Genomic DNA, 25,814 nt, shown 5'->3' on the forward strand with positions numbered 1-25,814 from the left:
TCCTACTACCATCTCCCACTATATGAAGAACTGTGAATGCACACAAAAGCTTATATCTAGAACCTAAGGTGCAACTGGACTATTTTTTTACTTTTTTACTTCAACTGTGTCAGACCAATATGTCTACCTACCATGAAGAACAGTTATCTCCTTGCCTTGAATATCCTGCCTTTCAGATTAGGATAGTCCTCTGTCAGAAGACAAGCACAGGATCAGGCAGCACATCATCATTATAAAGAACCTTTGGGGTGGGTGTTTCCGTCTGGGATTCCCATGTGCCATCTGCTTTCCTTCTGCTTCTTCTGCTCTCTCCATGCAATTTGAGGCATGTAGACGGAGGTCCATCTCCAAGAACAGGAGCTTCCCTGAGCACCCATTCAGCTGACCCCAAGCACCAAGCCTTGTCACTAGTTCTCTGACTGACCCAGACCACAGTCCCTGGAAGAGATGTAGGCCTGGGTCTCCCAAAATAATCCATATGGACCTCCTGAGGTCAGTGGGACTGTGCAGGTGATTCATGAAGATCTAGAGGTGGAAATGGGGGCAACCACTTGATTTGAAAGGCAGTCCCACAGGACAACAGTATTCCAAGATCATGCTGTGTTATTAAAGATGATTGAGGATCTTGAAAGGTTCCTGATGCATTACTACCATTTGACATCATACCATTTTCATTTCCTAAAAATTGGGAACATAGGTAGGACATGGGAGAATGTAAGAGATGTTGAAATAAGAGAAGGTGCTAATGGCGGTTGATGTGTTCTCTTTCCCTTTGTTCTCTTCCTTGAAACCCAAACAGGATTTGCTTTCTGCCCACTCTGAAAAAGGTGATGGAGAAGACAGAATTGTGGGGGACAGGGCACCTTTCGTTTCATTAGGAATAGCCATTAAAATGTGTGAAATGTGGAATATACATCACTGAATGAGCACACATAGTTCACATCAACGAACACAAAAAGGAAAGAAGCCATTCAAAGGTATGTAGTGCGGAAAGAGCTTCTCTTTCAACTCAAAACTTAGAACACACCAGCGGACTCACACAGGGAGAAAACGTTTTAAGTGCAGGGAGTGTGGGAAGAATTTCAGTCAGAGTGGAAACCTTAAATTGCACAAAGGGACTCACACAGGGGGAAAACCATATGAATGTATGGTGTGTGGAAAGAACATTAATAATAGTGGAAGCCTTAGAAGATATCAACGGACTCACACAGGGGAGAAACCGTTTAAATGCATGGAGTGTGGAAAGAGCTTCAGTCAGAGTGCACAACTTAGATCACATCAATGGACTCACACAGGGGAGAAACCATATAAATGTATCGAGTGTGGAAAGAGCTTTAGTGATATTGGAAGCCTTAGAAAACATCAACGGACTCACACAGGGGAGAAACCATTAAATTGTATCGAGTGTGGAAAGAGCTTCAGTCGGAGTGGAAACCTTAGAAATCATCAACAGACTCACACAGGGGAGAAACCATTTGAATGCATGGAGTGTGGAAAGAGCTTTAGTGAAAATGGAAGCCTTAGGAACCATCAACGGACTCACACAGTGGAGAAACCATATAAATGTCTGGAGTGTGGAAAGAGCTTCAATCGGAGTGGACACCTCAATATACATCAACGGACTCACACAGGGGAGAAACCATATAAATGTCTGGAGTGTGGAAAGAGTTTTACTGATCGTGGAAGCCTTAGAAGACATCAACGGACTCACACAGGGGAGAAACCATTTAAATGCATGGAGTGTGGAAAGGAATTCAGTCAGAGTGGAGTTCTTAGGAACCATCAACGGACTCACACAGGGGAGAAACCATATAAATGTCTGGAGTGTGGAAAGAGCTTCAGTCGGAGTGGAAACCTTAGAAAACATCAACGGACTCACACAGGGGAGAAACCATTTAAATGTATCGAGTGTGGAAAGAGCTTTAGTGAAAATGGAAGCCTTAGGAACCATCAATGGACTCACACAGGGGAGAAACCATATAAATGTCTGGAGTGTGGAAAGAGTTTTAGTGATCGTGGAAGCCTTAGGAACCATCAATGGACTCACACAGGGGAGAAACCATATAAATGTCTGGAGTGTGGAAAGAGTTTTAGTGATCGTGGAAGCCTTAGATCACATCAATGGACTCACACAGGGGAGAAACCATTTAAATGTATCGAGTGTGGAAAGAGCTTTAGTGAAAATGGAAAGCTTAGAAGACATCAACGGACTCACACAGGGGAGAAACCATTTAAATGTATCGAGTGTGGAAAGAGCTTTAGTGAAAATGGAAGCCTTAGGAAACATCAATGGACTCACACAGGGGAGAAACCATATAAATGTATGGAGCGTGGAAAGAGCTTCAGTCTGAGTGGAAACCTTAGAACACATCAACAGACTCACACAGGGGAGAAACCATTTAAATGTATCGCGTGTGGAAAGAGCTTCAGTCGGAGTGGAACCCTTAGAACACATCAACTGACTCACACAGGGGAGAAACCATTTAAATGCATGGAGTGTGGAAAGAGCTTCAGTCAGAGTGGAAACCTTAGAAATCATCAACAGACTCACACAGGGGCGAAACCATATAAATGTCTGGAGTGTGGAAATAGCTTCAGTCGGAGTGGAGATCTTAGAACACATCAACGGACTCACACAGGGGAGAAACCATTTGAATGCATGGAGTGTGGAAAGAGCTTTAGTTACGATGCAGGCCTTAGACAACATCAACGGACTCACACAGGGGAGAAACCATTTAAATGCATGGAGTGTGGAAAGGAATTCAGTCAGAGTGCACAACTTAGATCACATCAACGGACTCACACAGGGGAGAAACCATATAAATGTCTGGAGTGTGGAAATAGCTTCAGTCGGAGTGGAGATCTTAGAAGACATCAACGGACTCACACAGGGGAGAAACCATTTAAATGCATGGAGTGTGGAAAGAACTTTAATAATAGTGGAAGCCTTAGAAGACATGAACGGACTCACACCGGGGAGAAACCATTTGAATGCATAGAGTGTGGAAAGAGCTTTAGTAAAAGTGGAAACCTTAGATCACATCAACGGACTCACACAGGGGAGAAACCATTTAAATGTATCGAGTGTGGAAAGAGCTTTAGTGAAAATGGAAAGCTTAGGAACCATCAATGGACTCACACAGGGGAGAAACCATATAAATGTATAGAGTGCGGAAAGAGCTTCAGTGATAGTGGATGTCTTAGAAGACATCAACGGACTCACACAGGGGAGAAACCATTTAAATGCATGGAATGTGGAAAGAGCTTCAGTCAGAGTGGAGACCTTAGAAATCATCAACGGACTCACACAGGGGAGAAACCATATAAATGTATCGAGTGTGGAAAGGAATTCAGTCAGAGTGGAGATCTTAGAACACATCAACGGACTCACACAGGGGAGAAACCATTTAAATGCATGGAGTGTGGAAAGAGCTTCAGTCAGAGTGGAGACCTTAGAAATCATCAACGGACTCACACAGGGGAGAAACCATTTAAATGCATGGAGTGTGGAAAGAGCTTCAGTCAGAGTGGAGACCTTAGAAATCATCAACGGACTCACACAGGGGAGAAACCATTTCAATGTATGGAGTGTGGAAAGAGCTTTAGTAACAGAGGATGCCTTAGAACACATCAACGGACTCACACAGGGGAGAAACCAGATACCGTATTTTTCGCCCCATAGGACGCACCTAGTTTTTTTTTTGGGAGGGGGGGAAATAAAGAAAAAATATTTTTTTCCTGGCTGGCTTCCCCCGACCCCAGCCCCCAGAACAGGCTGCTGCCTGCAAGCCTTGTGAACCTGGTGCGCAAGGCTTGTGGACATCTGCCCGAAGCACGGGGCGGGCTCTGCAGCGTGCCCCATGATTCGGGCTGCAGGCTGCCGCCTGCAAGCCTTGCGAACCCGGTGGGAGCTGCCGCTGGGCGCGCGAGGCTTGCGGATAGCTTCCTGAAGCCTGGAGAGCGAGAGGGGTCGGTGCACACAGATGCATCTCGCTCTCCAGGCTTCAGCGAAAGCCTGCATTCGCCCCATAGGACGCACGCACATTTCCCCTTCATTTTTGGAGGGGAAAAATGTGTCCTATAGGGCGAAAAATACGGTAAATTTATTGAGTGTGGAAAGAGCTTTAGTTATAGTGGAAGCCTTAGAAATCATCAACGACTCTCACAGGGGAGAAACCATTTAAATGTATTGAGTGTGGAAAGAGCTTTAGTGAAAATGGAAGCCTTAGAACACATCAACGGACTCACACACGGGAGAAACCATTTAAGGGTATGGACTGTAGAAGGAGCTTCAGTCAGAGTGGAACCCTTGATTTATGTCAACAGACTCACACAAAAGACAAACCATATAACCGTATTTTTCACTCTATAAGACTTAACAGACCACAAGACGTACCTAGTTTTTGGAGGACGAAAACAAGAAAAAAAATATTCTGCATCCCAGAAGCAAGAGGGATTGCTGCGCAGCAAAAGTAGCAATCCCTCTTGCTGTTCTGGCTTCTGGGATAGCTGCACAGCCTGCATTCGCTCCATAAGACGCACACACATTTCCCCTTACTTTTTAGGAGGGAAAAAGTGAGTCTTATAGAGCAAAAAATACGGTAAAATCAGGAAAGTACTCTTAGTGGAAGTTCAAATTCAACAGACTTATGGACAGGAAGAACTTTAAGAGTTGAAACCCTTCAGACCATCAACAAACTCAGAAGAGAAGCAGTTTAAATGAAAAGACTGCAAAAAGTGCTTTCTTTATAATGGAGTATTTAAGGAACAGGGACACGGGTGGCACTGTGGGTTAAACCACAGAGCCTAGGACTTGCCGATCAGAAGGTCGGTGGTTCGAATCCCCACAACGTGGTGAGCTCCCGTTGCTCGGTCACTGTTCCTGCCGACCTAGCAGTTTGAAATCATGTCAAATTGCAAGTAGATAAATAGGTACCGCTCTGATGGGAAGGTAAACGGCGCTTCTATGCGCTGCTCTGGTTCGCCAGAAGCGGCTTAGTCCTGCTGGCCACATGACCCAGAAGCTGTAGCCCGGCTCCCTCGGCCAATAAAGTGAGATGAGCACCGCAACCCCAGAGTCGTCTTTGACTGGACCTAATGGTCAGGGGTCCCTTTACCTTTACCTTTATTTAAGGAACATCTAGGGACTCTCACATGGGAGAACCCATTTAGATGTATGGAGTGTGGGACGTCTTCCTCTCAGAGTCCACTCTGAGCAATGAACTCAGCAGGAAATCATTCCTACAAGCATGAGGTATATGTGAAGTTCTAGTGTTTATATATAAAAAATTCCTTCCAGTAGCACCTTAAAGACCAACTAGGTTAGTTCTTGGTATGAGCTTTCGTGTGCATGCACACTTCTTCAGATACACTTCTTCTGAAGAAGAAGTGTGCATGCACACGAAAGGTCATACCAAGAACTAACCTAGTTGGTCTTTAAGGTGCTACTGGAAGGATTTTTTTTTTGTTTTGACTATGGCAGACCAACACGGCTACCTATCTGTAACTGGTGTTTATATGTAAAACTATAATAATGAAATCAGGCAACATCTCACAATGGTGAGTATAATTTTAGATGAAAGTACCTTTGGTTTTTGCACCATACTCTGTCATTCTGCCACCGCATGATCTCCCAGCACTGCTTCTTCACCAGAACTTTTTCGCTGCCTCCTGCCCTGCGCGTTCTGAAGAAAACTTGAAATACTGAAATTGAATGGGGGATTTCCCCCCCCCCAGCCTAATTTCAAGAGGGGGAAGGAGGGGCTGCAGGTATCAGAGAAGTCTCCTGGGGGCCCCATCTTCGCTCATGAAACCCATGGGGCAACCCCAGAGCTCCTGCTCATTCTGGGGTTTGAGGAAGATAGTATTTTTCCATAGTCCCAGAATTTTTGATTCAATCATGCTTCTCAGGAGTTTTCCCACCAGAGGACCACAGTGCTGTAGTGTGTTCCCACCATTTCAGAACACCATTTCAGATAAAACCACAGCGGACTTTGCCACCAAACTCTGCCAATTTGTCCTTACCCACAACAACTTCAAATTCGGTGATGACCTGTTCCTTCAGATCAGCGGCACAGCAATGGGCACCCGCATGGCCCCACAGTATTCCAACATCTTCATGGCAGATTTAGAACAATGTTTCCTAAACTCCTACCCACTCAAACCTCTCTTGTACCTGCGATACATTGATGATATTTTTATCATCTGGACACATGGTCAACAGACCCTGGACACCTTCCACCAGAAATTCAATGATTTCACCCCACAATCAACCTAACAATGAATCAATCTATGCAAGAAATACATTTTTTGGGCACTACTATAAAAATACAGGATGGGCGCATAGACACCACCTTATACCGTAAACCAACTGACCGACAAACATATCTACATGCCTCTAGCTACCATCCCAAACATACCAAACAGTCCATTGTATATAGCCAGGCACTACGTTACAGCCGTATCTGTTCCAATTCTACAGACAGAGACTCTCACCTAAGAGATCTACAGCAAACCTTTTTTGAACTAAAATACCCAGCAGATGAAGTTAGACAACAGATCAACAGAGCCAGACCCAGAGAGAACTTGCTGCAAGACAGACCCAAAAAAGAAAATAACAGAACACCTCTAGTCATCACATATAGCTCCCAACTTAAAACAGTACAACGCATCATCAGAGATCTACAACCTCTCCTGGACAATGACAGTTCTCTTTCTCAAGCTCTGGGAGGAAGACCTTTCATTGCCTACAGACAGCCACCCAATCTTAAACAACTCCTAACCCACAATAATACTACAACCAGACTTAACACGGACACTGGCACCAGAGCCTGCAATAAACCCAGATGCCAACTTTGCTGCCACATACACCCGGACAACACCATTACTGGCCCCAACAACATCACACATACCGTCTCAGGACTATTTAATTGCTCATCGTCTAACATTGTATATGCCATCAAATGCCAACAGTGTCCTTCAGCTCTCTATATTGGACAAACAGGCCAAACCTTACGCCAAAGAATAAACGGACATAAATCTGACATCAAGAATCACAAGACAGAGAAACCAGTAGGAGAACACTTCAATCTCCCAGGACATTCTATACAAGATCTCAAAGTAGCTGTTTTACTACAAAGGAATTTCAGAAATAGACTGGAAAGAGAAGCTGCTGAATTGCAACTCATTACCAAACTTAAAACCATGGAGAGACCTGGCCTGAACAGAGACATTGGATTCTTATCTCACTATACATGACAAAGCCATTTTTCACCTTCTCACCCCTTGCTTTTTCCTGTAAGACCTATTGCAGTCGTTTAGAGTCGTCAACAGGCTCATCACAGCTATCTGCCAATCACCCATTCCCACCACCCTTCTGAGTAATACCCCTCCCCACCTTCTCACTATATAGAAGGATCTGGCAACTTCTGTTTCAGTGTATCTGAAGAAGTGTGCATGCACACGAAAGCTCATACCAAGAACTAACTTAGTTGGTCTTTAAGGTGCTACTGGAAGGAATTTTTTTTGTTTTGACTACGGAGAAGACCTTCAGAAAGGGACTGAAGGAGAATCAAGAGCCTCAGGATCTGGACCACTAAGTTTTATACCTACACCTTTGGGTTCTGATGAGCCTGAGAAAGTGATACCACCGCCAAAGGGAGAATAGAACTATCTCAACATGTCTCTGCAACTACTAAGTTGGAACATTCATGGTCTTAATTCCCCTGAGAAAAGGAAGAAGATTTTTCATTTATTAAAAAAGGAACAATTAGACTTAATTTGCCTACAGGAAACACATGTGATTAGGCTCCATAGGAAAGTTTTAATCAATAAGAGACTGGGTCAAGAATTTATTTCATCTGATAGAGTGAAGAAGAGAGGAGTTGCTATCTATGCAAGAGAAAGCCTATCACCAAAATTTCTTTTTAAAGATGAGCAAGGAAGAATTTTGGCAATTGAAATTCAAATACAAGGAGAAATTTTTTTGATTTTGGGAATTTATACACCAAATGAGGGGAAGTCAGAATTTTGCAAGAAGTTGCATGAGACAATGCTGGATTATGTGGACTATAATAACATCATCATGATGGGTGACATGAATGGGGTGGTATCTACGAATATGGATAAAGCGCAAAGTCAAAGCATAACAAAAGAGGGCAGGCTACCAAAAACTTTTTTTGAACTAACTGACAACATGGATCTGATTGACATTTGGAGAACAAAAAACCCCTTAGGAAGAGAAGGGACATTCTTCTCTGAAGCCAAAATGACACGGACAAGAACTGACCAAATATGGATAACTAGAGGATTGGCTCCCAAGACTAGAAAGGTGGAAATCTGCCCAAAAACCTGCTCCGACCATAATGCAGTAAAGATGGAAATGAGATTAAATTTAACTGGCTCCTTCAGATGGAAGATGAATGACACCTTATTAAGAGACCAAGCGATTGTCAAGAAGGCCCAAAAGAACCTGTGGGACTACTTTGAAGTAAACTTGAAAACCACAGTGGAAAAAAGAATAATCTGGGATGCAAGTAAAGTGGTGATGAGGGGGTTTCTGATACAACAGAATGCAATAAAAAAGAGAACCCAAAATGAGAAAAAAGACAGAATTTTTGAGAAAATAAAAGAAGGAGAGAAAAAATTAAGATTGAAACCAAAGTCACAGGAGATTCTGAGAGAAATTAAATTATATCAAGTACAATATATGAAATTGATAAATCAGGAAGTCGAATGGAAAATCAAACAAATGAGACAAAAGACCTTTGAATCGGCTAATAAATGTGGAAAACTGCTAGCATGGCAGTTGACAAAAAGACAGAAGTTGAACACGGTTACCAATCTTGAGATTGAGGGGAGAAATATCCAAATCCTGTGGAGATTAGAAAATGCTTCCAGAGATACTTCAAACAACTTTATACCCAGGGGCCGCAGAAAGAGACGGATATAGACCAATTTTTAAGAACTAATGGATTACAAAAACTATCTCAAGAAAACAAGACAATATTGAACCATAAGATAACGGAACAGGAGATTGAAGGTGCCATTCAGAACATGCAACTGGGCAAGTCTCCAGGGCCGGATGGGTTAACCTCCAAGTATTATAAGACTTTGAAAGACTATTTAATTCAACCATTAAAGGAGGTGTGCAACGAGATTATGGAGGGGAAGAAGGCACCGGAGTCATGGAAAGAAGCTTTCATCACACTTATACCAAAATCTGAAGCTGAAAAGACACAACTCAAGAACTACCGTCCCATTTCCCTTTTAAATGTGGATTATAAAATTTTTGCAGATATTTTAGCTAACAGATTAAAAAGAGTGTTAAATGAAGTGATCCATAAAGACCAGGCAGGCTTCCTCCCAGGCAGACATTTGTCTGACAATACAAGGAACATTATTGATATTTTGGAGTTATTGCAAACAAACACTAACACAAGAGCAGTTTTGATTTTTATTGATGCGGAGAAGGCCTTTGACAATATCTCTTGGAATTTTATGAAGAAAAATCTTAAGGGAATGGGAGTGGGACGGGGGTTTGAAAATGGTATAGACGCAATCTATTCAGAACAAAAAGCAAAATTGATAGTTAATAACGTGGTGTCAGAAGAGTTTAAAATTGAAAAAGGAACACGACAGGGTTGCCCTATCTCTCCATTGCTATTTATTTCGGTCCTGGAGGTGCTCTTGAACATGATTAGGAGGGACCGGTTGATTAAAGGAATCCAGGTCGGAGCTAAACGATATAAACTCAGGGCCTTTGCAGATGACCTGGTTTTGACATTACAGGAGCCAGAATCTATTAGAACAAAATGGAGACACATTGAGATTGCAGAGTTTTGAGAAATTAAATGATAAAGTGCAAGATTGGCTACATTATTATCAAATTAGAGAGGTTTTTAATATGGATAAAAAAATAGGCTTCCAGGTGGAAAAATCGAAATTAGAAACAGAATTGTTAGAACCTAAAACTAAGGTACTTTCAAGAATGTATAACTTGCTGTTAAAATGGAACACTCAGGATGAAACGGTCAAATCAGCTATGATTAAGTGGGCGCAAGACATTGGTTATAACATTATGTTGCTGACTGAGAACAGTTATGGACCACCGGTGTGAAATTTACGGCATGTAATGCCTTAAAAGAAAATATTATGAAACCGATATATAGGTGGTACATGACACCAGTCAAGCTTGCAAAAGTATATCATTTGCCTGATAATAAATGTTGGAAATGTAGAGAAAATGAGGGAACATTCTTTCACCTTTGGTGGACGTGCCCAAAGGTCAAGGCTTTCTGGGAAATGATCTACAATGAACTGAAAAAGGTATTTAAATATACCTTTCTTAAGAAACCAGAGGCCTTCCTTTTGGGCATTGTCGGCCGATTGGTGCCAAAGAAGGACAGAACTTTTTTTATGTATGCAACAACAGCAGCAAGAATACTCATCGCAAAGTACTGGAAGACACAAGATTTGCCCACCCTGGAAGAATGGCAGATGCAAGTGATAGACTACATGGAATTGGCAGAAATGACTGGCAGAATCCGAGACCTGGGAGAAGAGTTAGTGGAAGAGGACTGGAAGAAATTTAAAGACTACCTGCAAAAACATTGCAAAGTGTTTGAATGTTAAAATGATGTTCAGGCTATAAAGATAATATGGCATTAGTGACATATTTGAAAGGAATATGTAAAAAATGTTTTAAAAGAATAAGGGTGAAAAAGAATTGAATAATATTATGTCAAATTTAAACTAAATGGCACAAAGGGATTAAGTTATAAAGAACAGGTAAAAATGGACTTACAAGGAAAGGAAAATTGGAGACATAATAGGTTGGAAAGTATAAATATAGAATAAGATTTGAAAGAAGGTAAGGTACTGCTGAATATGAGTGTGTAAAAGAAAAGGGAGGTGTGAGGAAGTCAGGAAAGAAGGTTATAAAAATAATAAGTAAAAAATTGGATTTTCATGTTTCTGTTTTTCTGTTTTTCTGTTTTTCTTTTATTTACTTTTTGTATGTTTTTTTGCTGTATTTTTCTGTTTCTGTTTGAATGTGATAATGTTTTCTTTTTTTTCTGGTTGATTATAAAGTTAGTTTTATTATTTAAAATTTCAATAAATATCTTTAAAAAATAAATAAATCCTTGGGCACGTCCACCAAAGGTGAAAGAATGTACCTTTCGTTTCTTTACATTTCCAGCATTTATTATCGGGCAAATGATAAATTTTTGCAAGCTTGACTGGGGTCATGTACCACCTATAAATCATTTTCATAATATTCTCTCTTAGGGCATTACATGCCGTAAACGTCATACCTGTGGTCCATAACTGTTCCCAGTCAGCAAACATAATATTATGTCCAACATCTTGTGCCCATTTAATCATAGCAGATTTCACCATTTCATCCTGAGTATTCCATTTCAACAGCAAGTTATACATCTTTGACAAAATCTTAGTTTTGGGTTCTAACAGTTCTGTTTCTAATTTTGATTTTTCCACCTGGAAGCCAATGTTTTTTTTTTTCCCTTAAATAATATTTATTAAAGTTTCAAGTAGTACAAAAGATAAAAAGAAAAAAGAACAAAAAAGAAAATTTCCCCCTTTATAATCCAAATTTTCAATAACTTTCTTCCAGAACTTCCCCTCACCTCCCCTTCTTGTATTCCATGTCCAAATATTTATCCAACAAGTTCTTATCCCTAAATTTTTAGCCTTAATTTGTTATCATATTTAATTCAGTTTACATATCAACTTTTAACTTATATACATCAATCATTTATACTTAAAAATTTTTTTTCTAAGGTCAACCCAGTTTCCCTTCCACGGATTCCCCATTTTTATACTAATAACAACAAAAAATTTAAAAAAATCAAACAGCCTTTGGATTTCCAAACGCCACCCTCCCTTCCCCGGTTTCGATCCCAGAACCATTGTCCATTGCCTTTTCAGAGCTTTCGCTTCCATCGGTGACAACCACCTTGGGGTTTTATTTTCCAATAAATCCTTGTATCTTATCCAAACATTAAACAATGCTTTCCTGACAATATGATTTTTGAATGCTTTATGTGCTTTGACCTTATCATACCATAAATATGCATGCCATCCAAATACGTTGTTAAAGCCTTCTAGATCCAAAATGTCAGTATTTTCAAGAAGTAGCCATTCTTTCAACCAGCAAAAAGCTGCTGATTCATAGTAAAGTTTAAAGTCTGGCAGGGCAAATCCACCTCTTTCCTTTGCATCAGTTAATATCTTAAATTTTATTCTGGGCTTCTTGCCCTGCCAGACAAATCTAGAGATATCTCTCTGCCACTTCTTGAAACAGTCCATCTTGTCCACAATTTGCAATGTCTGAAACAAAAACAACATTCTAGGCAATACATTCATTTTTATCACAGCAATACGACGCAACAGTGAAAGCTTCAAATTTGACCAAATTTCTAAATCTTTTTTCACTTCTGTCCAACATGTTTCATAATTATCTTTAAATAAGTTCCCATTTTTGGCTGTCATATTAATCCCCAAGTATTTCACTTTCTTAACCACAGTCAGGCCTCTCTCATTCTGAAACCTCTCTCTTTCAATCGGTGTTAAATTTTTCTCTAAAACCTTAGTTTTTAGCTTGTTCAGTTTAAATCCTGCCACTTGACCAAATTCTTGAATTAATTCTAAAACCCTTTTAGTACTAGATTCTGGCTCCTGTAACGTCAATACTAAGTCATCTGCAAATGCTCTCAGTTTCTACTGTTTGGCTCCGACCTGTATACCTTTAACCAACCGGTCCCTTCTAATCATATTCAGCAGAACCTCCAGGACTGATATGAAAAGCAGTGGGGAGATTGGGCACCCCTGTCGTGTCCCTTTTTCTATCTTAAATTCTTCCGTCACCACATTATTTACAATTAATTTAGCCTTTTGTTCAGAGTATATTGCACCTATACCATTTTCAAAACCTTGGCCTACCCCCATCCCCTGTAGGTTCTTCTTCATGAAACTCCAAGAGATGTTGTCAAAAGCTTTCTCCGCATCCACAAATATCAGAACTGCTTTAGTGTTTATATTCACTTCTAGTTTTTCCAAAATATCAATTATGTTCCTCAAATTATCAGACAAGTGTCTTCCCGGGAGAAAGCCGGCTTGGTCTTTATGAATCTCTTCCATCAATACAAAGAGCTTCAGTTTCAATGCAAGCCTTAGAAGATACCAGCGGACTCACACAGGGGAGAAACCATATAAATGTGTGGATTGTGGAAAGAGCTTCATTCAGATTGGAAACCTTAGAAAACCTCAGCAGACACACAGGGAAGAAACCATTTAAATGTATGGAGTTTGGAAAGAGCTTCAGTCCGAGTGGAACCCTTGATTTACATCAACAAACTCCCACACGAGAGAAACCATATAAATGTCAAGTAGACAGAGGTTCAGTCCTAGTGGAAGTCCTACATCAACAGACTCATGGACAGGAAGAACTTTAACACTTGACACCCTACAAACCCATCAACCCTCAAAGAGAAGCTGTTTAAAGGGAAAGATTGCAGAAAGTGCTTTAGTTATAATGGAGTGTTTAAGGAACATCTAAGGACTCAGAGGGGAGAACCCATTTAGATGTATGGAGCGTGGGACATGTTCCTTTCAGAGTCCACTCTTTTCTTCACAGCAATGAACTCAGCCGGAAATCCATCTTAAAAGCATGTCATGTATTTGAGGTTCTGCTGTTTATATGTAAAACTGTATAGTAATGAAATAATGAAGGTAACGTATCACAATAGTGAGTATAATTTTAGATGTAAGGTACCTTTTGATAGTGAGGGGGAGTTGGTGAATCTGGATTTTTGGGATGCTCATTTGCCTGGAAGCAGCCGGCAGAAAGCTTTTCTTCATGAAGCCCCTGCAGATTTCAAGTTGCTGACTTCCCTCCCAGACGACAGGAAGTGAAAGACACACCTCCATTGCCCTGTGTCCTTCCAGCCTCTTTCCTCCCTTGCTCCCTTCTGCCGGTTTGTGTGCCTGACTTGGATATCCTGTGTGCTGTATTTTTCTATTGCTGAAACTGGATTTGCTCTCAGGAGCTACGTTTTGTGCCTCACTGGGGACCCAGTGAGAACTGTATGCTTTGAAAGCTCAGTAAACTATTACTGAAGAAGTCCTGCTGCCTCTCTGTGAGTGTTTTTGACCTCAGTGTGGGACTAGCTTTGCACGTGGCCCCTTCCCTGCTGCTACTTGGCCCATGCCCTGGAGTTGCTCTACTCAAGCATGCAAGACGGTTTTTGCACCAAACTCTGTCATCCCCCACCGCATGATCTCCAAGCACTGCTTCTTCACCCAAACTTCATCCCTGCCTCCTAAGCATACTGAAGAAAACTGATAATACTGTAAGTTAATGGGTGATTTCCCCCCAAGCCTAATTGCAAAAGGGGAAAGGAGGGGCTGCAGGGACCAGGGAAGTCTCCTGATGGGCCCATCTTCACTCTTGAACCCCATGGGGCAACCCCAGAGCTCCTCCTTATTCTGGGGTTTGGGGAAGGTAGTATTTCTCCATAGTCCCAGAAGTTTTTATTCAGTCATGCTGCTAGGGAGTTTTCCTACCACAGGCCCACAGTTCATACTGCTATCATACTGATTTTACTGTTGTTTCTGCTTTTGCTGTCATGGAACAGCTGGGTGCAGGGGGGGGGAGGCACCAGTTGGGGGACCTACAAGGGAAGAAGGCTTAGATCCTGGGGACTGGTGGGGGGATGGCAGTGAGCAGAAAGAGGGAGGAAAGGGAGCAGAACGGGAGGGGAGGTGTTGCAAGCTGAGGAGGAAACAGGGTTTGGTGAGCGGGAAGAGGCTGGGGCAGAGAGCAGTTCAGACTCAGAGGAGGAGAGGAGGGGGCCAGGAGACCCAGAGGAGGCCGGCTGCTGAAGCATCCAGGGAGACTCCCCCTCCTGCTGTGACCAGCTCCCCTCTCCCCTGGTCTCCCAGAGCACAGAGAGAAATCCAGTTCAGACCCATGAGCCTGTACATTATATTAATGGGCATAGGGTTTTTTTGTCCCAACATGCATCACTTTAATCTCATTGACAATGAACTGTATTTTCGGCTCATTCACCCCGTTTGGAGAAGTCCCTTTGGAGCTCCTTGCAATCTCTCTCCTTGCAATCTCTCTTTATTTGCTCCGGTTGGCTGGACTCCTTCCTTTATTCCGCAGGGAGCCGCAGGGCTCAGCCCGACGAGCTGGGGGACTGAGCAGCCTCGCACCTAGATTTTTCTGTAACACCCCCCTCCCAAAAAAAGGCTCAACATCCACGCCCATGGGGGCCTGTGGCCAGCCCAGACCCTGGAGCTTCTGCATCTCTGCCCCAGCTTGAAACGTGAGGAGGGGAAGTTAGGGGCTGCAGTGCTGGCGAACCTTATCTCCCCCTCCCTGTCCAGACAGAGGAATGGCCTTGTGGGGTTGGACAAGAGAGTCCCACCTGGGTGGTGTGGAGTGGGCAGTGCGGGGGCTTCGAACTGTAAAGTAGGGAGGGCCCTCCTGAGTCATCTAGTTGAACCCCCAGCATAGCAGGAATCTCAGCTAAGCATCACAGGCAGGGGGCCATCCAAGCTCCCCCCACCCCACCCAAGGAAGGCACTCTCCCCACTGGCTGTGCTGTACTGCCCTCTCAATGGCCCCTCCTGGCACACTTTCCTGTGGCCAACGACTCTTCCCCAGGGAGGGCATCTGAAGAAGAGACCACCCCCCTGTAGGGTGCTGTGTTGATGTCCGCCAGGCTAAGTAAAAGCAAAGCAGCTGCGCATTGGCACTGAGGGCTCCCAGACTTCAGCCAGTGCCCTCCAGGTTTTCTGAGTGCAGGCATCGTGCTGGCTGGCACTGAGGGGAACTGCAGGCCAATCTGCCTAGGGGGCACCTGCGTGGAGATGGCGGTGCCAGGGAGAAGAGCAGCAGGTTCAGCCAGAGGCTCCTAAAGGCTCTGCCCAGTTTCTTGGCGTGGAAGATGTGACCAGCCAGCAGGGGCTGGGGCTGGCCCCTCCTGGCCCCTGTTACCCAAGGTAAAGGACCCCTGGATGCTCAAGTCCAGCCAAAGGCGACTATGGGGACTTACTTCTGAGTAAGCGTGCATCAGATGGAACGGCAAATCCGTTTGAACCACGTAGGGGTTACTCCTAAGTAAGCGTGCATCAGGCAGGGCTGCAGAGTGGTGCTTCCAAGAGAAGCCAGTTTGCACATCTCATGGGATTTAATGTCTTGCCAGTATAAATGCACGGGGATAAGTGCATTTATAGAGACACATTTCCACAAAACACCCAAACTCCGGCATGTGGCCGCAGGTGATACAATAGGAGCCTTTCTGCAAATGGCCTTTGCAACACAACTCACTGGGTGGTAACAAAGTACACACATTGGCCTCTTTGCAACGTAGCCCGGTTTCCTCAATGAATCCACCCATTTCAGTAAAACCTGAGCTGAAATAGGAAGGAGAGCAAAACAGCAGCCCTGTCTGACCCCCGTCAGCCTCCAGACTCCCCCAGTCACGTGGCAGGAGATTCATCCTGAGGCCCCCCCCCTCCGTGAGACGGGTATAACATCATGGATGATCTAGTGATGATTCATATGATCCATTGGTGATCCCCATGATCCAAGCAGACTGGTCCAAAGAACAGATCTCTAGGCCTGAATGAAAGGGGTCTGCCAAGATGGATTCTGGAGTCAAGAAATCCTCCCTTTCCAGTGATCTCTCAGGCTGGCCCGGAAAAGGCAGCGAGCAGGAATCCTCAGGCATCCCGACGGACAGACCTGTCATATTGCCAAAACAGGAACTCGGAGTCTGATCTGATTTAAATGCAGAACTCATTTTGTGACTTCGCTGTTGGATTGTCGGGATCAGCCCCTCCCCCCTCTCCTGATCCCCAGAAGGAAGACCGGGGGGGGGATTTCCTCTCCTCCTCCTCCCCTCCCACCCGCTCCACACTTTCCCTCCCCTCCCGGCACATCCTTCTCTCATCCCGCCCACACAATCCCAGATCCCGCCTCCAATACATTGCTGCTGCTCCTCCTCCTCCTCCTCCTCCTCCTCCTCGTCCTCCTCGTCCTCCTCCTCCTCCTCCTCCAATCCTGCTTCGCTCCGGAAATGAGGGGGGAGCCCCCCTCCCAACCTGCCTGCTTCTCCCGCAAGTGGAGCGTCCACTCCGGATTGCTGCTCTGCGGCGTAGCTGGGGGGGGGGGGGAGGAGGACGGGAAGAGGAGGATCCCCGCCCAACGTGGATGTTGCAGGAAAGAAATGAGAATCGGAGCGAGGACAAAGAGGTAAAGGGGTCCGGGGGGGGAGAGGGGAGAAAAGGACCCAGAGACCCCTCCAGCTCCCCAAGCGCCTTCCGTGGGGCCTGGATCCCGGCACGCGTGCTGCGAAGGGGCGGAGATGGGGCGCCCACCCACGAGGACTCCCTGGGGCGCGGAGAAACGGGTCAGGAAAGGGTTAAGGGGTGAGGGAGGCGCCTGGATAGAGACCCCCCTGTCCCTCCCTTGCTCCTGTCGGGGGGGCCGGGAATGGAGAGGTGTGGCGCGCAGGGCGAGGGGTGACCCGAGCCAAGGGGGCCTTTGGGTGCAGGGGAGACTCCGGGAGAGAGGGAGGAGGTCGAGGAATGGGGGGAGGGAGGGGAGCATCCCTGGGTCAGAGAAGGGCAGCGGGGGGGGGGGGGAGATAGGAAGACCAGTCTTTGGGGAGAAGTCTCCATCGTGGCGCCCGCTGGGAATAACCGGAGCGCTAGGGGCTCCGCGCAGAGAGAGGTGGGCCACGAAAGGGTTAACGGGCACGAGGGATAGAGACCCCCCTGTCCCTCCCCGGCTCGTCTTGGGGGGCCCCTCCAGCTGGAGAGATGGGGGCGCAGGACGTGGGGGGAGTGGTGCCAAGGAAGCCTCCGGATGCAGGGGAGACTCCGGGAGAGAGGGAGGGGGTCGAGGAAGTGGGGGGAGGAGGGAAGGCAGCATTGGCAGGGTGGGGGGGAGATAGGAAGACCACTCTTGGGGGGGTCTCCATCGTGCCTTCCTTGGGGAATCTCCGGAGGGGCCGCCTTGGCTTCTCCCTCCCGCCCAGGAATGCCCCCCCTTCAAGGCGACCAGAGAGGGATCCCTGGAAAGTGGGGGTCCTGTCCCCACACCCCTATTTTCCTGCAATCTCCATCCTCTTCCCACCCCATAAGCCCCTGCCCTGTCCAGATACAGCGATTCTGCCCAGTCCAACCACTGGTCCCATGGAGGGGAGAGGAAATCCCGAGAGGAAGAGGGGAGGGGGGAGGCCTTCTCAGAAGCGGCTCTTGGTTTCCGAAATCCCACCCAGGAAGCAGCCAGAAACCTTTTCCTCTCTCTCAGGCTGCCATCTTTATTGTCTTTTCCACTGAGGATGAGGATAATGTACACCTGTCATCAGAAACAGGGGTGCAGAGTCCATGGAATGGCTCTCAGGATTGATACAGAAGTTGCACCTCAAAAGCATTTCTGTTCCTCTCATTCTTTGTAGCCAATGTCAGAGTGACTGACAAGCTGAGATACAACCCATCATCATCCGATGACAGTGACTGCATGAATCTTCACAGTCAAAGGAGCCATTTTCATGATAGACAGTGCCTGGGGCTGGAGGCTCTACACACTGGGTGTGCCTGTGCAGGCCAAAGACTGCCAGTATTAGTACAGGTGAGGTGTGTGTCATTCCCAAATTTACAGACTGTGTGTGAATGAGAGTTTGTGGGTGGGATTATAGTTTATGGCAACCCTGTGGTTTTCTCCACCCATAACATTTCGTAAGCTAATATTGCAGTACGAATTCCAAAATAACTACAAAAAATCACAAGATGATAATAATAGTACACTGGTACCTCGGGTTAAGAACTGAATTCGTTCTGCAGCTCTGTTCTTAATCTGAAACTGTTCTTAACCTGAAGCACCACTTTAGCTAATGGGGCCTCCTGCTGCCCAAGACAGGTGTTGATCATCATGTGAGCTGGGCACAGGTGGGCTGAAGCGAGCTGCTGCCATTCCTGTGGAGCCTCCTTTTATTGACACAAGTATGCAAGCCAGGCAAATACATTTTTGGGCTGTGGCCTTTACATCTTCCGTCCCAAAATCGTGGGGTGGTACAAAGTTATTTTGGCACCTGTTCCACAGCGTCATTTCCCCCTTGCTCAATGTATGATGAATGGAGACAAACGTCTCATGGAAAAGGGTGACAGACAGGACACCGCAAACTGCTGAGATCGCAAAAGGTCAGGCAGAGGTGGAACGATGTACAGACAGCTGTGGCTTGTCGGGGGGGGGGGTTGCCCTGCACCCCAAGGTCACGCGTGCAGGCAGATTGTGGCTGCCTGCTGGTGGAAAGTGTGCTCCCTCCGGACCCCACTGTCCACTCCGCAATATCCCTACACACCAGAGCAGGATTTCTGTTCTCATCCTGAAGCAAAGTTCTTAACCCAAGGTACTATTACTGGGTTAGCAGAGTCTGTAACCTGAAGCGCCTGTAACCCGAGGCACCACTCTAGATGTTATACTATTAGTATCTTCCCCAAGCCACTCTGGGCAGCTTACAGTACATATAGGTAAAGGTAAAGGGACCCCTGACCGGAAGGTCCAGTTGCGGGAAACTCTGGGGTTGCGGCACTCATCTCGCTTTATTGGCCGAGGGAGCCGGCGTACAGCTTCCGGGTCGTGTGGCCAGCAGAACTAAGCGCTTCTGGCAAATCAGAGCAGAGCACGGAAACGCCATTTACCTTCCCGCCAGAGCGGTACCTATTTATCTACTTGCTCTTTGATGTGCTTTCGAACTGCTAGGTTGGCAGGAGCAGGGACCAAGCAACGGGAGCTCACCCTGTCGCAGGGATTTGAACCGCCGACCTTCTGATCAGCAAGTCCTAAGTTCTGGGGTTTAACCCACAACGCTACCCGCGTCCCTACAGTACATATACAAGACAGTAAAACATCCAAAAATTAAAAACCTCCTGATACAGCTGTCTTCTAAATGTCAGATAGTTGCCTGTTTCCTAGCCCTCTGAAGGGAGGGCATTCCATGGGGCAGGAAGCCCTCTGCCTGGTTCCCTGGAACTTCACTTCTAACTGCAAGGGAACCAGCAGAAGACTCTCGGAGGCGGACCTCCCTGTCCGGACTGAACGATTGGGGTAAAGATGCTCCTTCAGGTCCACAGGGCCGAGGCTGAGGAGGGCTTTAGGTTGCAGATCTTGCTCCTCCATAATGATTGATGTATAGGTAGCAGAGTAGGAGAAAACACTCAGAGGCAGAAAAAAAAATCAGCTGAGAAATTTATTACTGAAGACAGATAAGCATGACAGGACCCAAAAAATAGCAAAAATGTAACTCACAGTAAAACCCTGACTTAGCAAACCAAAACAGCACTCAAGTAAGAAACAGACAAGCAGAGTAGAGTAATATTAGACTATGAAGTGGGAGCAGGCGCATTTCAATACTGTAATTTATATATAATTCAAAGTCAGAGTAACCCTGGGACTAGATAACAAGCCTCCAGGTGGACGTGCCCCACCTGCCCTTCACTTTCCTCTTCCGCACGGGCAGAATCTGCCTTCAGGACTGTGGGATTCACGGTTGTTCTCCTCCTCTCCATCCACCAGGGCTTGACTTCAGGTGCAGCAGAATTCCCCAGCCCCCCAAGGATTTGAGACCCATCAGCTTTCCTCACCTGGTTTAGCCGGCTGGTAGAAGCCGTTGCTTGAAGCCCTGTTGCATGCTGACAGCTTCTGGAAGCCACAGGTGAGAGCCGAGTGCAGGGTGGGCAGCAAGGGTGGAAAAATGACCCCAGGAGGTGCAGGACATGTCCCCCACCAAAGGAACTACGGCTCCCCAACACCCCATGACATCTAGATTCAGGTAGGTAGCTGTGTTGGTCTGACACAGTTGAAATAAAACATTTAAAAATAGTCCAGTAGCACCTTAGAGACCAACTAAGATTGTTCTAGGTATAAGCTTTCGTGTGCATGCACAATTCTTCAGATGCACCGACACAGATGTCACCAGACCCTTGTATATCGTGGGAGGGTGGGGTGGGGTTTTTCTCAGAAGGGTACTCCTACTACCATCTCCCACTATATGAAGAACTGTGAATGCACACAAAAGCTTATATCTAGAACCTAAGGTGCAACTGGACTATTTTTTTACTTTTTTACTTCAACTGTGTCAGACCAATATGTCTACCTACCATGAAGAACAGTTATCTCCTTGCCTTGAATATCCTGCCTTTCAGATTAGGATAGTCCTCTGTCAGAAGACAAGCACAGGATCAGGCAGCACATCATCATTATAAAGAACCTTTGGGGTGGGTGTTTCCGTCTGGGATTCCCATGTGCCATCTGCTTTCCTTCTGCTTCTTCTGCTCTCTCCATGCAATGTGAGGCATGTAGATGGAGGTCCATCTCCAAGAACAGGAGCTTCCCTGAGCACCCATTCAGCTGACCCCAAGCACCAAGCCTTGTCACTAGTTCTCTGACTGACCCAGACCACAGTCCCTGGAAGAGATGTAGGCCTGGGTCTCCCAAAATAATCCATATGGACCTCCTGAGGTCAGTGGGACTGTGCAGGTGATTCATGAAGATCTAGAGGTGTAAACGGGGCAACCACTTGATTTGAAAGGCAGTCCCACAGGACAACAGTATTCCAAGATCATGCTGTGTTATTAAAGATGATTGAGGATCTTGAAAGGTTCCTGATGCATTACTACCATTTGACATCATACCATTTTCATTTCCTAAAAATTGGGAACATAGGTAGGACATGGGAGAATGTAAGAGATGTTGAAATAAGAGAAGGTGCTAATGGCGGTTGATGTGTTCTCTTTCCCTTTGTTCTCTTCCTTGAAACCCAAACAGGATTTGCTTTCTGCCCACTCTGAAAAAGGTGATGGAGAAGACAGAATTGTGGGGGACAGGGCACCTTTCGTTTCATTAGGAATAGCCATTAAAATGTGTGAAATGTGGAATATGCATCACTGAATGAGCACACATAGTTCACATCAACGAACACAAAAAGGAAAGAAGCCATTCAAAGGTATGTAGTGCGGAAAGAGATTCTCTTTCAACTCAAAACTTAGAACACACCAGCGGACTCACACAGAGAGAAAACGTTTTAAGTGCAGGGAGTGTGGGAAGAATTTCAGTCAGAGTGGAAACCTTAAATTGCACAAAGGGACTCACACAGGGGGAAAACCATATGAATGTATGGTGTGTGGAAAGAACATTAATAATAGTGGAAGCCTTAGAAGATATCAACGGACTCACACAGGGGAGAAACCGTTTAAATGCATGGAGTGTGGAAAGAGCTTCAGTCAGAGTGCACAACTTAGATCACATCAATGGACTCACACAGGGGAGAAACCATATAAATGTATCGAGTGTGGAAAGAGCTTTAGTGATATTGGAAGCCTTAGAAAACATCAACGGACTCACACAGGGGAGAAACCATTTAAATGTATCGAGTGTGGAAAGAGCTTCAGTCGGAGTGGAAACCTTAGAAATCATCAACAGACTCACACAGGGGAGAAACCATTTAAATGCATGGAGTGTGGAAAGGAATTCAGTCAGAGTGGACACCTCAATATACATCAACGGACTCACACAGGGGAGAAACCATATAAATGCATGGAGTGTGGAAAGAGCTTTAGTGATCGTGGAAGCCTTAGATCACATCAATGGACTCACACAGGGGAGAAACCATTTAAATGCATGGAGTGTGGAAAGGAATTCAGTCAGAGTGGAGCTCTTAGAAGACATCAACGGACTCACACAGGGGAGAAACCATTTAAATGCATGGAGTGTGGAAAGGAATTCAGTCAGAGTGGAAGCCTTAGAAGATATCAACAGACTCACACAGGGGAGAAACCATTTAAATGCATGGAGTGTGGAAAGGAATTCAGTCAGAGTGGAGATCTTAGAAGACATCAATGGACTCACACAGGGGAGAAACCATTTAAATATATCGAGTGTGGAAAGAGCTTCAGTCGGAGTGGAAACCTTAGAAATCATCAACAGACTCACACAGGGGAGAAACCATTTGAATGCACGGAGTGTGGAAAGAGCTTTAGTGAAAATGGAAGCCTTAGGAACCATCAACGGACTCACACAGGGGAGAAACCATTTAAATGTATCGAGTGTGGAAAGAGCTTTAGTGAAAATGGAAGCCTTAAGAAACATCAATGGACTCACACAGGGGAGAAACCATATAAATGTATCGAGTGTGGAAAGAGCTTCAGTCGGAGTGGAAACCTTAGAAATCATCAACAGACTCACACAGGGGAGAAACCATTTGAATGCATGGAGTGTGGAAAGAGCTTTAGTGAAAATGGAAGCCTTAGGAACCATCAACGGACTCACACAGGGGAGAAACCATTTAAATGTATCGAGTGTGGAAAGAGCTTTAGTGAAAATGGAAGCCTTAAGAAACATCAATGGACTCACACAGGGGAGAAACCATATAAATGTATCGAGTGTGGAAAGAGCTTTAGTAAAAGTGGAAACCTTAGAACACATCAATGGACTCACACAGGGGAGAAACCATTTAAATGCATGGAGTGTGGAAAGAGCTTCAGTCTGAGTGGAAACCTTAGAACACATCAACAGACTCACACAGGGGAGAAACCATTTAAATGTATCGAGTGTGGAAAGAGCTTTAGTAAAAGTGGAAACCTTAGAACACATCAACGGACTCACACAGGGGAGAAACCATTTAAATGTATTGAGTGTGGAAAGAGCTTTAGTAACAATGGAAACCTAAGAAGACATCAACAGACTCACACAGGGGAGAAACCATATAAATGTATTGAGTGTGGAAAGAGCTTTAGTAACAGAGGATATCTTAGAACACATCAACGGACTCACACAGGGGAGAAATCATTTCAATGTATGGAGTGTGGAAAGAGCTTTAGTAACAGAGGATGCCTTAGAACACATCAACGGACTCACACAGGGGAGAAACCATTTAAATGCATGGAGTGTGGAAAGGAATTCAGTCAGAGTGGAGCTCTTAGAAGACATCAACGGACTCACACAGGGGAGAAACCATTTAAATGCATGGAGTGTGGAAAGGAATTCAGTCAGAGTGGAGATCTTAGAAGACATCAACGGACTCACACAGGGGAGAAACCATTTAAATGCATGGAGTGTGGAAAGGAATTCAGTCAGAGTGGAGATCTTAGGAACCATCAACGGACTCACACAGGGGAGAAACCATTTCAATGTATAGAGTGCGGAAAGAGCTTCAGTGATAGTGGATGTCTTAGAACACATCAACGGACTCACACAGGGGAGAAACCATATAAATGTATAGAGTGCGGAAAGAGCTTTAGTAAAAGTGGAAAGCTTAGGAGACATCAACGGACTCACACAGGGGAGAAACCATTTCAATGTATGGAGTGTGGAAAGAGCTTTAGTAACAGAGGATGCCTTAGAACACATCAACGGACTCACACAGGGGAGAAACCAGATACCGTATTTTTCGCCCCATAGGACGCACCTAGTTTTTTTGGGGGGGTGGGAAATAAAGAAAAAATATTTTTTTTCCTGGCTGGCTTCCCCCGACCCCAGCCCCCAGAACAGGCTGCTGCCTGTAAGCCTTGCGAACCTGGTGCGCAAGGCTTGTGGACATCTGCCCGAAGCACGGGGCGGGCTCTGCAGCGTGCCCCATGATTCGGGCTGCAGGCTGCCGCCTGCAAGCCTTGCGAACCCGGTGGGAGCTGCCGCTGGGCGCGCGAGGCTTGCGGATAGCTTCCTGAAGCCTGGAGAGCGAGAGGGGTCGGTGCACACAGATGCATCTCGCTCTCCAGGCTTCAGCGAAAGCCTGCATTCGCCCCATAGGACGCACGCACATTTCCCCTTCATTTTTGGAGGGGAAAAATGTGTCCTATAGGGCGAAAAATACGGTAAATGTATTGAGTGTGGAAAGAGCTTTAGTGAAAATGGAAGCCTTAGAACACATCAACGGACTCACACACGGGAGAAACCATTTAAGGGTATGGACTGTAGAACGAGCTTCAGTCAGAGTGGAACCCTTGATTTATGTCAACAGCCTCACACAAAAGACAAACCATATAACCGTATTTTTCACTCTATAAGACTTAACAGACCACAAGACGTACCTAGTTTTTGGAGGACGAAAACAAGAAAAAAAATATTCTGCATCCCAGAAGCAAGAGGGATTGCTGCGCAGCAAAAGTAGCAATCCCTCTTGCTGTTCTGGCTTCTGGGATAGCTGCACAGCCTGCATTCGCTCCATAAGACGCACACACCTTTCCCCTTACTTTTTAGCAGGGAAAAAGTGAGTCTTATAGAGCAAAAAATACGGTAAAATCAGGAAAGTACTCTTAGTGGAAGTTCAAATTCAACAGACTTATGGACAGGAAGAACTTTAAGAGTTGAAACCCTTCAGACCATCAACAAACTCAGAGAGGAGAAGCAGTTTAAATGAAAAGACTGCAAAAAGTGCTTTCTTTATAATGGAGTATTTAAGGAACAGGGACACGGGTGGCACTGTGGGTTAAACCACAGAGCCTAGGACTTGCCGATCAGAAGGTCGGTGGTTCGAATCCCCACAACGTGGTGAGCTCCCGTTGCTCGGTCACTGTTCCTGCCGACCTAGCAGTTTGAAATCATGTCAAATTGCAAGTAGATAAATAGGTACCGCTCTGATGGGAAGGTAAACGGCGCTTCTATGCGCTGCTCTGGTTCGCCAGAAGCGGCTTAGTCCTGCTGGCCACATGACCCAGAAGCTGTAGCCCGGCTCCCTCGGCCAATAAAGTGAGATGAGCACCGCAACCCCAGAGTCGTC

General features: G+C 45.4%; 1 protein-coding gene across 1 annotated transcript; it reads left to right on the forward strand.

Annotated features, from left to right (window-relative positions):
* LOC144329058 (uncharacterized) lies at positions 1 to 25,024 on the forward strand. Its single transcript, XM_077935566.1, has 3 exons — positions 1 to 3,605; positions 16,166 to 16,178; positions 22,249 to 25,024. The coding sequence occupies exons 1-3, from the start codon at positions 1,148 to 1,150 to the stop codon at positions 24,494 to 24,496; spliced, it is 4,719 nt and encodes a 1,572-aa protein (XP_077791692.1). The 5' UTR covers positions 1 to 1,147; the 3' UTR covers positions 24,497 to 25,024.
* The last annotated feature ends 790 nt before the right edge of the window (positions 25,025 to 25,814 follow it).

The sequence above is a fragment of the Podarcis muralis genome, chromosome 10 (assembly GCF_964188315.1).
Source record: "Podarcis muralis chromosome 10, rPodMur119.hap1.1, whole genome shotgun sequence".
In the NCBI taxonomy this organism is placed as follows: domain Eukaryota; kingdom Metazoa; phylum Chordata; class Lepidosauria; order Squamata; family Lacertidae; genus Podarcis; species Podarcis muralis.

What these genes read in the sequence shown, in the direction of transcription:
- LOC144329058 (XM_077935566.1), top strand. Translation starts at nt 1,148, where the DNA reads ATGGTGTGTGGAAAGAACATTAATAATAGTGGAAGCCTTAGAAGATAT.